This window comes from Pseudorca crassidens, chromosome 1 (assembly GCF_039906515.1).
Source record: "Pseudorca crassidens isolate mPseCra1 chromosome 1, mPseCra1.hap1, whole genome shotgun sequence".
In the NCBI taxonomy this organism is placed as follows: domain Eukaryota; kingdom Metazoa; phylum Chordata; class Mammalia; order Artiodactyla; family Delphinidae; genus Pseudorca; species Pseudorca crassidens.
The window spans coordinates 101,517,183-101,529,965 of NC_090296.1; the positions used below are offsets into that span (position 1 = coordinate 101,517,183).

At 40.3% G+C, this 12,783-nt stretch overlaps 1 protein-coding gene across 4 annotated transcripts in view; it reads right to left on the bottom strand.

Annotated features, from left to right (window-relative positions):
* The window catches only part of MYO5A (myosin VA), a 183,665-nt gene that overhangs the window by 60,082 nt on the left and 110,800 nt on the right, over positions 1-12,783 (bottom strand). For all 4 annotated transcript variants that reach the window (XM_067747313.1, XM_067747305.1, XM_067747294.1 and 1 more), the window contains exons 17-22: positions 11,730-11,816; positions 11,533-11,641; positions 8,891-9,102; positions 7,816-7,972; positions 3,221-3,460; positions 1,966-2,214 (exon numbers count right to left, since the gene is read on the bottom strand). In XM_067747313.1, the coding sequence (XP_067603414.1) occupies positions 1,966-2,214; positions 3,221-3,460; positions 7,816-7,972; positions 8,891-9,102; positions 11,533-11,641; positions 11,730-11,816 (1,054 nt within the window). The remainder of the gene's footprint in view (positions 1-1,965; positions 2,215-3,220; positions 3,461-7,815; positions 7,973-8,890; positions 9,103-11,532; positions 11,642-11,729; positions 11,817-12,783) is intronic.

Below are 12,783 nucleotides of genomic sequence, written 5' to 3' on the forward strand. Positions count from 1 at the left end.
TTTATCACAATAAAAAAATATTGACCTTTAACTTTCTATTTCCTGTTTGGATAAGGATTCTCAGGAAGCAAAAATCAAAACCAAAGGAAACTTTGCTAAGTTCATAATTTATACAGTTCACCTTTGGAATAGAATGTGTGCTTGTTATAAGTGAAATTTGAATTCCTTTCTCTAAGCATAAGTTCAAGGCACTCTTAAAGCAACAGCTTTACTAATAAAGAGAAAGTTTAGGAGTTCAGAGACAGAGAAAGCGGGCTCTCTGACTAAGGATCCCTGAAGAACAGGGAACTGAGATTACAGCACTGTGCCACTGCACAAGTCAGGCCAGAAGGTGTTCCTTCTGATGGTCCAGTGTCTTCCCTCTGTGCTGATAAGGTCTTAACGTCTGCTCTCAGTAGAAAGGTTGAGTTCTCTATGTGCTCTTGAGAGAGGCTGCTCTTTGTCAGAGTATGCAACCAATCACCTGTGGTGCTTTTTCAAAATACATGTGCCTGGTCCACACTCCCAGAGCTTGGGCAGGTATCTTTTTAAAAACTCTCCAGCATATTCTGAAATACACTCCTGGTTAAGAACCACAGTTCTGCTGGACCTTCTAGGCTCCTTGGTCAGGCTAACTGGCAATGTAGCTTTCCAGACCACAAAGCTAGCTCTCACAGGGAAATTTTTTCATTCTTCCTCATTATCACACTCCATCTAAAAGAATTAATGGTAGTGCCTACAGCTATCCTTGTGAAGGCAGCAGATAATAAAACGAAAGGAGAAATCTGAATATGTTCAGGTATACTATTCTATCAGACGAGAAAGGTATGAACTTGACTTTGAAAAGGAAACGAGAATACTCCTACCAAGCTTAATTCTCTGTAGTTTCGGAGGAATTTGGAAAGCTTCCAGGGACTCAGGAAATGGGGGAAAAAAGAGAGAGAGAGCACAAGAAAGAGAGATCTTAAACCTCAACAGTATCCCATTGGATACATATTTGAATTCTGAGAGAACAAGCTTGCTATGTCAAAGTAACATATTAATAGCACTGCTGTTTCCAGATCAGAGCCCAGATCTGCTATAGATATAGAAGGGATTATTTTATCAGGACCCTGAATACCATGGAAGGATTGCAACTTTATTAGCTACACTATCCTACCTGAATTGTGTCTAAGCTCCTTCGAGGTTCTTACTGTATAAGCTGCTGTTAAGGTTCAGAAGTCAGTAAGGAAAAAGCATATTGGGATTCTTGCCATAGTTACAGCCATCAGTCAACTCTGTTTTCATTTAAAGATGGTAATACTAGTGGAATCTCTGAAAACCTATTACTTTTTTCCAGTAAGCCTTATGTTGAGGTATCTTTACTTTGTTTAACCAATACATCTCATTACTGCTTGAGAACCTTAGTGTTTTCTGTATTTAATAAAGTTTTGATATAAGTTAATACAAATTTGTAGTGTGGAAGCACTGGTCAATCTGTAAGCATTTTCATTGTTGTTCTATCTGCATAGCAGCTCTTGGCTACGATCAGTGTGCAGACATCTGGATTTTTTCCTGTTGGACTTCTCAAAACAGTCTTAATGCAGGTTTCCATAAAGATCCCTACTATCAGCTACTGACAGTTCATTGTGATTTACTTCTTAATCACCTTTAACCTGCTGAAGAAAAAAGAGTCTACACTCCACACAGGTCTATTCATTCAAAGAAAAAGGGTGTATAGTAGGTTCTTGGCCATCACTTCTCTTCTTATAACACTGCTTTGCCTCTGTTCTTAGGAGAGTAAAAGGTTTTACTAAAAGACCTATAGGTACTCATCCAGCATATGGAACAGCTGCTTGGGGGAAACACTAATAATGAACAGTAAACCAACTGAAATGTCTGTTTACCTTCGATTGAAACCAATATTGAGCCACAAGGGCTGGGTCAAGATGACAGCACAACTCCTTTGTGGAAGGAGTAGACGGGGATATGAACATTAGCTCCTACCTGCTCAGTTTCCTGTTTGTATCTATCAGCACACTCTTCAATGGATTTTTTCTCACACTGAGTTTGTTCCAGGTCTTTCCGGAGCTTGGCAATTTCTTCCTGCAGACTGAGGACACGTCCAGTAGCAATCTTAGCTTCTTCCTCACTTAGTTGAAGACGTTCTAAGTCACTTCGTAGTTTCTCGGTCTCAGAGTTGTATATTCCTTCCAGATTGGTCAGTTTCTCCATGAGGCATTTGTAGTCTTTGTTCTTTAAACACACACGTAAGTGACAAAAAGTAAATATACACACCACAAATGCATTTAATGAGAAAACCATGCCTATTCATCGTATTCATGCTATATCATCATAGTGCTGATATAGTATCTAACCAAAATTACTAATGACAATATTTAAAATAACACCATCAGCACCCTCTTAGTGATACAAAGAGAGAATGGGCACAATTATTTCTGTTTTACATGATGAGCAACATAGATGTGATTTTCTCATAGTCACAAGGTGAGTTCCCACAGTAAATTCTCTTTCTTGATTCTTAATCCAGGAATAGGAAAATCTATACTTGCTTTTGAAAACAAATCAGTGTGCTACTGAAAGCCACGTGCCGGCTAGTGATGCATAAGAATGATAAAATGGCCTCAAAAATCACAAGTTTCTTACAAATCCCTTTGTTTACCATCTGGAAACTCCTCTTCCCACTCAGAAAACCTTTCTGATGAATCCTATTTCATTCTCTTTTCTGTTTTTCTTTGTCATCCTTAGTATTTATGTATTACTAACTACCTTTATATCATTTGCATGTGCTAAAATATTACTTGGTAACTATCTCTAAGAAATCAAACTTTTATCTCTGCAAACAGACTGCAGATTTCTCAGAAGCATGGACATTTTCCTGCTTCTTTTGCCACCTCAATGCTAAACAACTCATCTGTAAAAGGAACAATACACTATACACAAATGAATGATAATGATGAAAGAGCTTTGTAAAATATAAAGTACAATATGACTCTCGGTCCTAACTGTTTGGAGTGCTAGTAAACCTGTCTGTGTTCTCGAAAATAATTTCCTGCCTTGGTCCTTACAATTATAATCTTACCTATGAGCTTGTCACTATTTCCACATTCATTAATGCCATTATTATTTTACTTTTTTTGCGAAGACTGAAAGGTAAAGTCAAGAGGGGACAATGCTGAAGATGACCCCAGTGGATTTTGTTAGGCATGCTGCACTTTCAGGACTCCTGTTTAAAACACACCTGTTCGTCAACTTTGCGCTGCAGCTGCATGATCTTGTTCTCCATGCCAATGTGGAGCTTCTTATAGCGCTCCACGGAGCGGGCCTCGATCTTGAGCTTCTTCAGCTCGCGCTTGGCCATCATCCGCCGGAAGCAGCACTGAAGGTAGATGATGGCGTGCGTACTCCTCTTGTAGTAGGTGCGAGCCAGCCAGCCCCGGACCCACTTCTGAATGATGACTGCTTTGTGCTCACGGAGTATCTGCAGAAGAGGGTAAGTGCAAGTAACGTCAGACCCTGGACTAGACTCAATACTCAACTCTATCAACCTATGGATGTCAGGCTGAGAACCCACACATTACCTAAAGGGAAAGACATAAAAGTTGAAGCAACAATGTATTATGTGGATTGTATTTATCACAAATATATGGAAGCACAAAATTATTTTAAAAGGTGATTGAAATGTAGTCTTTAAAAGGCAATTTGAGGGCTTCCCTGGTGGCGCAGTGGATAAGAATCTGCCTGCCAATGTGGGGGACACAGGTTTGATCCCTGGTCTGGGAAGATACCACATGCTGCAGAGCAACTAAGCCTGTGAGCCACAAATACTGAAGCACGCGCGCCTAGAGCCCATGCTCTGCAACGAGAGAAGCCACTGCAATAAGAAGTCTGCGGACCGCAACAAAGAGTAGCCCCCACTCGCCGCAACTAGAGAAAGCCTGCATGCAGCAACGAAGACCCAACACAGCCAAAAATAAATAAATAAAATAAAGGTAAATTTTTAAAAAACTCAACTCATTTTATAAAAAAAGAGGAAATTTGAGAGACATATATAAAAATATGTATTATATCCACATGTCATATGTATGATTACATGTATATGTATGATGATAAATGGAGTATACAGATAGAAGCTGTCTAAATAAAAGGTACCAGATTACTAAATAGAAAACTAGTCTACAAAGAAAGAAAAAATGCATTAGGTTTCTTATTGCTATATGATTTCTATAAGCAACAGGTGATCCTTTAGAAAATAAGCAGAACTTGGTACCCTGTGAACTACGTGCTAGTAAAATAAGAGATTTACCCACTACCCTTACTGCTGATACCATGTCACTGTGCATTAGGTCTCTGCTTGAGGACATGGGGTATGGCCAGTAAGCAGGCTGTAGAAGACGACACTTGGGGTACTGCAAAGTTTATTACTGATTTATTGATTTTTTTTTCCCCAGCAACAAAAAAATGACACTCTTGTTTGCCATATTTGAGGAATACCATTCTAGTGAGGATTTCCCATTGCTATTATAAATGCAGCACAAATCCATTTATGGGATTCAAAGGTAGTAGGGAGAGAACTTTAAAAGGAAAGCTAAAAAGAAGATAAAGTGAAGTAAACAAATCTTAATTTTATATTGTATTTTCTTAAAAAAAAAAGATATTGCCCTAAACTTATAAACAACTTATAACAATAAGATTGCCTTGCATTTCCCTGGTGGCACAGTGGCTAAGAATCCGCCTGCCAATGAGGGGGACACGGGTTTGATTTCTGCTCTGGGAAGATCCCACACGCCACGGAGCATCTAAGCCTGTGTGCCACAACTACTGAGCCTGTGCTCTAGAGCCCTCAGGCCACAACTACTGAAGCCTGTGTGCCCTGAAGCCCACGCGCTGCAAGTACTGAGCCCACGTCCCACAACTACTGCAGCCCACTTGCCTAGAGCCCGTGCACCACAACGAAGAGTAGCTCCCGCTCGCTGCAACTAGAGAAAGCCCTCAGGCAGCAATGAAGACCCAATGTAGCCAAAAAAAATAATAATAATAAAAATAAAATTTAAAAAATAAGATTGCCTTATGAGATGAATTTCTTGTCACTAATGACCATCAAGCAGAGATTGTGTAAACAGTTTCCAGGAATGATGGGGAAGAAGTTCTTAAATTTTAAGAACGGTTGAACTAGCAAACTAGCAAAACTTTGATGTCCTTTCAAGTCTACGATATTAAAAAATAAGTCTTGTGTGATATAAATGTTTAAATGTATGCACTTGATTAAGTACTTATTAGTGATTATTATAAATGGAAACAATGTATCTTTTATGAAACTTTTTAAATGTAAAAAATCTCTGAAACAATCTATTCAGATAGGTAGCAGTTTAGTAAGATCATTAAAAGAACAGTTCCTATTTTTAGGTTATGTAGCTGAGAAAAACCATGAAAAACATATGCCATGCTAGAGGATACAATTAAGAAATAAGTCGTTGTGTTTAAAGCCAACAAATACAAAATAAACATAGGTGTTTAGGAGACCTTCATAGTATCTTCAGCCAACTCAAGGCTGTCCCTTTGGGATGTCTTCCTAATGCTAAGGCAGCCTTCAGTTCCCACTAAGTGCAGTCACCGTGCATCATGCCGCAGTGAGGCAGGGCATCCTGAGCTCTCACTCAACAACACAATCCCAAGGGAGCCACCTATCTTATCTGGATGACTAGTGACAAACTGGATAAGACTCAGTGATGGCAAAATGAAGGCTTTCAGACTTTAAAACTCAAGCAGCACACAGTGGCAAAGGTATTAATGCCAATATTCCTGTTCCATTTCCTTCTCCCCATGTAACTTCAGATACTGGTCCATTTCTCTAATTTCAGTCAAATGGAAACAGTATATAATTAGAGCTTCCATTCTCAATCTCATTTCCATCGGTGAGTCAGAGACATTAAATAACACTTGCTCTCACTTTAAGACCCCCAAAGCTTGGGGGAAGCTTGGATTGGAATCACAGCTAGAAGGATCACTAAGGGGGTACTACTGGCCTACACACGAGCCTGTCTCTAACCTGCCTCCCCTACTATGTCCAGTCACACTGGGAGCTAAGCTAGCTAGAGACTGCTACTGCTAAACCAAAGGCCTCACACGCCAGTTCAGATGTTCCTGAGGAGAGTAGTGAGGAAAACAGGAGGGTAACTGGTTTGGTATATCTAAAAGGTCAAGTTTAATAAGGCTTTTCCCTCCTTTGAAAGCTCATGCTTGAAGAGAAAGAACATCTGACTATAAACCAGGCGTGGGCAGAAAGACCTGGAGTAGCTAAGTCTTCAAATTTTCTTCAAAACACAGCTATTAAATATGCTCATTCAAACCTCATTAGCGTTCCATTTTTCTTTGTTATATAAAATTAATTCAAAATAAGAAAATAAAATAAATACATGAATAGGGCCTAGGGCACGCCCACATAATCACTGCCTGTGATTAGAGAAATGTCCTTCAATCACTCTACTAACAGTGATGCCCAGAGAGCTCCAAGATCCAGACTGTACTTTTGGCTTATTAGGGCTATATTCTAAAGAACAGACTCAAAACCTTGCCAAAATGAAAGAGGAAAAACTTTCATCGACTAGATCATATATTGTTAGAGGTGAGGACTAAGACTAATCTGGTGATCCACTATCTATAGCCATGATGATTATTGCTAGACATAAAGATTATTTGTCAAAAATTTCTAGAGCATAATACTCCAGTCAATACAACTTTGACCACATCGATGTTATATTTGATTTCATTTTAACCATGGTAAATTGTTCCAAGGTTGTTTCATTCTTAATCTGTTCATCTGCCATATATTGGGTCGGCCAAAAAGTTCGTTCGGGGCTTCCCTGGTGGCGCAGTGCTTGGGAGTCCGCCTGCCGATGCGGGGGACGCGGGTTCGTGCCCCGGTCCGGGAGGATCCCACATGCCGTGGAGCAGCTGGGCCCGTGGGCCATGGCCGCTGAGCCTGCGCATCCGGAGCCTGCGCTCCACAACGGGAGAGGCCACAGCAGTGAGAGGTCCACGTACCACAAAAAAAAAAAAAAAAAAAAAAAAAAAAATTCGTTTGGGTTTTCTGTAAGATGTAACAGAAAAACCCGAACGAACTTTTTGGTCTATCCAATATTTTTACCTATTCAAAGCTCACCATAGTCAGCTGAATAAAGGCCCCCAATACTAAGAATCTGTAAATATTACCTTATTTGGGAAAAGGGCCTTTGCAGATATGATTAAGATAAGGATCTCTAGATGGAGAGATTATCCTGGATTATCTGGGTGGGCCCTAAATCCATCACAAGTGTTCTCATAAGAGACAGACAAAAGAAGTGAAGTTAGACACAGAGAGAAGATGATGTGAAGATGGAATCAGAGACTGGAGTGATATGGCCACAATTATTAGGAATACTGGTGGCCACCAGCACTAGAAGAGGCAGGGAATGGGTTCTCCCCCATAGCTTCTGGAGGGAGAGCAGCCCTGCTGACACCTTAATTTCACAGTTTTTGCCTCCAGAACTGTGAGAAAATAAACTTCTGTTGTTTTAAGCTACCAAGTTGGTGGTAATTTATGACAGCAGCCACAGGAAACTAATATACTCACTTTTTTTTCAAATTACAGACAGGGGAAGAAAAAAGTAAATTTTCTTTTTCAACATCATGTTAATAAATATATGTGGCTTATTTAATATTTAAAAATGTATTTCAATTGTTGGTTGTCTCCATATGACTCCTACATCCATAGGAGCCCCTGTGGCACTTTGTACAGACGTGGAATTTGATTAACATTAATGGAATGAACAAACAAAGTTGAAAACAAGGCCTCACCTTGCGATACCTATTTCTGGCCAAGTAGCCTCGAAGGTAAGACTGAAGGACGATCGTGGCAGTCCGCCAGATCTTGTACCTCCGGCGGATTACATACATGCGCCAGTACTTCTGAATGATGGTTGCTGCCTTGGTTCTGCGCAGGAACTTAGCATAACTGGCCAGAGAAAGAGTGGTGCGTAGTCAGTAATCAGAAAAACCCATGAATACATTTTGTAGAGGCTGAAAGCACCAGTACCTTTGGCAGAATAAGTAGCACCTCCATTGTATTATTCTAATAACATACACGTTAAATCAACATTTATATTTCTTATATTTGTATAGTTATTTGATGATCCCCCAAATATCTGTGCATCCATTATCTCATTTGAGACTTACCTAACCCTGAAAAGTGGGATGTCCCATATTACTTGATTTTACAATACAGAAAGCGAAGGTCATAAAGGCTTATTCCTTCTAGGACTGTGCTCATTACCCCAGGCTATGTCCCCTTTACATAGCAGAAGAGCTTACACAGTAATCCTGTGCTTACTTATCACCCAGCCTTCTTAGCTCTATCCATTGCTAATGCACGATGTTTTTCCTTAATCTATCCATTTGGGCACAAGTTCTTAACCATTAATTCATGTCTTTTGATATCTCTAAATTAAAATTATCCTAATATGTAATCACACGTAAGTGTAACTAACTCTCTTCTACACCTTCTCAGCTAACTGCTCCCCCAAACTCCTAAACAGAGTCATTATTAACTAGTTATATTCATGACTGTTCTAATTTACAGATGATTTCTTCAAGCCCATATAAATGTATAAAAAATAAATACTGAGGACATGAGTAGGCAGTAATTTGTAATTATTTTTTTGAGGTTCAATCTGAATCATTCACAAAGGTGAGTGAAATTGTATTCTATCTAACTGTCTTATGAGTTAATTCCTTGGACCTAAGAAGAGGTAAGGTGCTGTCTTCTCAGGTAGGGTGACCACTCAAAACTGTCCTAGTTTGGACAATCAATCAGATGAGCCCACCAATCTTCGCTGCCCATGAGCCAGAGTGGACATGCTGCCAGGAGACCTACCATCGGGCCTGGTGGCCTCGCACGTATCTCTGCACAGTGATGGCAGCCTTGCGCATGCGCAGGAACTTCTTCCGCAGCAGCCACCCTCGGATCGTCTTCTGGATCCGGATGCAGGCAGCCCTCAATTTGTCTGCCCTCAATTTTTCCAGATAGGCCACTTGACCGGCACGGAAAAAGATCTTTGTCTTCCCAAACTGGTATTTGTCCTTGTCCTATTTTTGGAAGAAACTGTATACTCAGAAGTAGAAATGATGACTAGATAAATGAATTTTAAAGAGAAAATATATGTCTAAAAGCAGAATCAGTAAAGGGATAAAACTATTAGCTAAAACTTGGGCTACATCACAATTAACTAATGGAGCCAGCTTTTTGATCCTATGCAAGTGGAGCAAATAGAAGGGACTTTAAGGAAAACTGCAGGTTAAGAGTTATTTTCCAGAATTATTCTACCTGGAATTATTATCTGAGGCCCAAAACTTGGTTGTGGGTTATAGGCAGCTACTATTTGCTTGTCTGTATTTTAAATATCTCAAGGAAATGGAGATGCTGACACTCCCTCTGACTGACCCAGGCTGTAAGAATTACATCGGGCTGTGTGTTCCATGAGAAAGCTGAAGGGACAAAAACACCAATATGAAGAAAAAGGCAGGAAGTAATGCACACAAAATAAAAACTAAAAGATAAAAAATCTTGCATATTCATGTTAAGAGTTAAGTTTCTCAACAGTTATCTCTTGGTTTTATCAACAGTAAATCTTCCTACAGATTTCAAAACTCCTCTTACAAACATGTAATCATTTATAATGCTCATTGACTTCTGAGTATAAACAAAGCTGAGCAGTAAACACAGATATATATGCATGCTATTTTTGGTCTATTATATTCCGATCCAGCTTATCTAGAAGCATGCAAGTTATTAACCATCTTATATCAAAAGAAGAGTAGAATTTATTTATAATAATCAATACTGTGATCTGAAATTCTAAGTGAAAACAGAGAAAAATCACTTTTCACTGTAAGCAAATATTTCCTATCTTGTACATGAAAACAGAAAATCAGAAATCTCCACATATATCTAAAACTGTTTCAGTTTAAATCAATAAAGTTTGCAAAGGAGGCTAGCTGGAAGAGCTAGAAAGTGGTTCCCTCTCCCTGTCTCCTTCTCCCTGCCCCATTTCATCTCAGCTCTCTCTCCCTCGCCCCCAAGCCTACACTCCTTTACCTTGTGGCCCCAAGCGCAGGGGGGAGCAGTCTGGGGGAGGAGACTTTCCCTACTTTCTGCTCTCCATTCCCTAGAAAGGACTTAGGCCAGATTCAAAATGTATCAGATTCTTTTACACATTACCAGGAAAGTGGCCTAAGTGCTTTCAAGAAAAATAAAGTTATTATCACCAAAGAAGAGATATTACATCTAGTTAATAGCTAATAATTATGACTAATTACTTCAAAGTGAGGTAATCCATCCAACCTAGTGTCAAATAAGTGAAAATATTCTTTAAACAGCATCTCATGAGTCTTAAATTCTCTACAACCTACATCAGTGGTTATCAAAATGTAGTCCTCAAACCAGCATCGGCATCACCTGGGAACTTGTTAGAAATGCACATTATTGGACACGTCCCAGACCTACCAAATCAGATGTTCTAGGGGTGGGGCCCAGCACTCTGAAGTTTAACAAGCCCTGAAGGTGACTCTGGTGCATTCTACAGTCTGTGAACGCCTTAGCTTGGTATGCAAGTCTCTTCAAACACCAACCCACATTTCCTAACCAATTCCCTACTGTCCCATGCACCATTTTTTTTTACTGCAAAAGCAAAAACAAAAATCCGACTCTAACTGCTTTTTGAGAAAACTATGCTTTTCTGCTCCTTGCTCCCTATTAGGATAGTCTCCTTCCACTTTATACAATCTTACCCACTCTTCAGGGCCTGACTCAAAATACATGTCTTCCATGAAATAGTTCCTCCTTCCCACAGCAGATGTGGCTTTGTCTTCCGTTGATTTCTTGTCTCACTCACTCAGCATTTGACAGACACTAAGGTATATTATACTTATCTTTAAAATGCATTAATTTCCAAGACACACTATGTCACCTGAGGACAAGACTTATTTTTCTTAATCACACAGCATCTGGCCTGGTGTCTGTCATAAGTAATTTTCAATAAAAATTTAGTACTTGGGGGCTTCCCTGGTGGCGCAGTGGTTGAGAGTCCGCCTGCCGATGCAGGGGACACAGGTTTGTGTTCCGGTCCGGGAAGACCCCACATGCCGTGGAGCGGCTGGGCCCGGGAGCCATGGTCACTGAGCCTGCGCGTCCAGAGCCTGTGCTCCGCAACGGGAGAGGCCACAACAGTGAGAGGCCCGCGTACCGCAAAATAAATAAATAAATAAAAAGAATGTGTCTCAAGTCTGGGTCCAGGCCTCACCATCCTGTATCTTGATACTGGACCATCATCTTTACTAGTCCTTCCATCGTAAAGATAGGGAGCCTTGACCTCCAAGACAGTGTGCCTCTCCACCTTTCCACCCCTGAATAACCCGGATTAGTAGTATATGGATATTCCTAGGACATTCACAGGTTACGATCACAAGGCCTTTGGCAAACATCTGTTCCGATAAAGGTAAGTGAAAAATCTTTCTTACCTTTATCAGTTTCTCTAAAACATTCTTGCATGTTTGTTTTCTCTCACTTAGCACATCTTTTTGCTTCATTAGGACACGGTAGCGGCTGAAAAATTCTTGGTAAGTCCACCTATAAAAAGAAACTCATGTCAGCTTATTTAAAGAAGCAGGAACCTCCCCCTTTAGGATCCCTTATATTTGAAAAATGTCAAGCCCACCGAGAGGGGAAACCTGCTGCGCTGATTCGGATGGTTTCCAGGACACCGCACGCTCTCAGCTGCTGTACTGCCCTCTTCTCATCAAACCTATGTGTAAAAATGGAAATCATTAATACACAAAGAAGCGTGGCTCTAGCCACAAACTACTTTCCTCAGTCCAGAGACTGAATTCTTTTGTAAAGAGCCAAATGGATAAATTAGAAAAAAAATTCAAAAGTTGGAACAGTGATCAGAATGGAAAACTCCATGTAAGAGAGGGGAAGAGACCATTAGCAGTAAAAATACATACCACAAACTTATAAGAAATTCCATTAAACATATTTTAAAAGCCCAAGCTCCTCTGCACTGTGCCATGCTCATTACATGCCTTGGCCTGACTAGCTGTTCTCATAACTCTTTAGTTCACCATGCAGAGCTCCCCTGGAATAAAGACTGGCCAGCCCTGGAGATTTCTCTAACAAGAAGAACAAATTAAATATGCCCCATTCAGGTATTTTTAAAAAATTATTGGTGTTCTAAAAGCTATTCAACTCAGTGTATACATACTAAGCATTAATAGTGTCCATGTCAGTGAAAAATATTTTATATTATATCTTATGTGTATTTCACTCTAGATTAACGGCACCTTAATGTTAAATTGACACTAAAAGAAGAAGTAGCAAGGCCTGCTTCTTACGGAATGATGATTCCTCTTACTCCCCAGTTAAGCCCTGAGTAACCTATCCGAGGCTTCTGCTGCGCTATCTTCTCAAGTGTTTTATTGGTGATGGGAGATGCGGTTGGCTGACAGAAGGCAATGGCCCCTAGGGCTGTCCAGGAAAGTCACCCAGGGCGTGGCAGCTTCTTCCAGCTTCTCACTTCCTCCAGAAAGGGCTTCTTGGCAATGAGAAGAATACAACAGTCTTTGAGAAGTGCCCTGCAGTCTAAGGCCGACTCTCCAAGGGCAAGACTGGCATGGGTGTAGGTAAAGGAGCATGCACACACTGCGGAGTGGGAGTTATTACAGCCTTTGGTAAGTGTGCCTAATCTCTGACCCACAAATTCCACTTCTAGA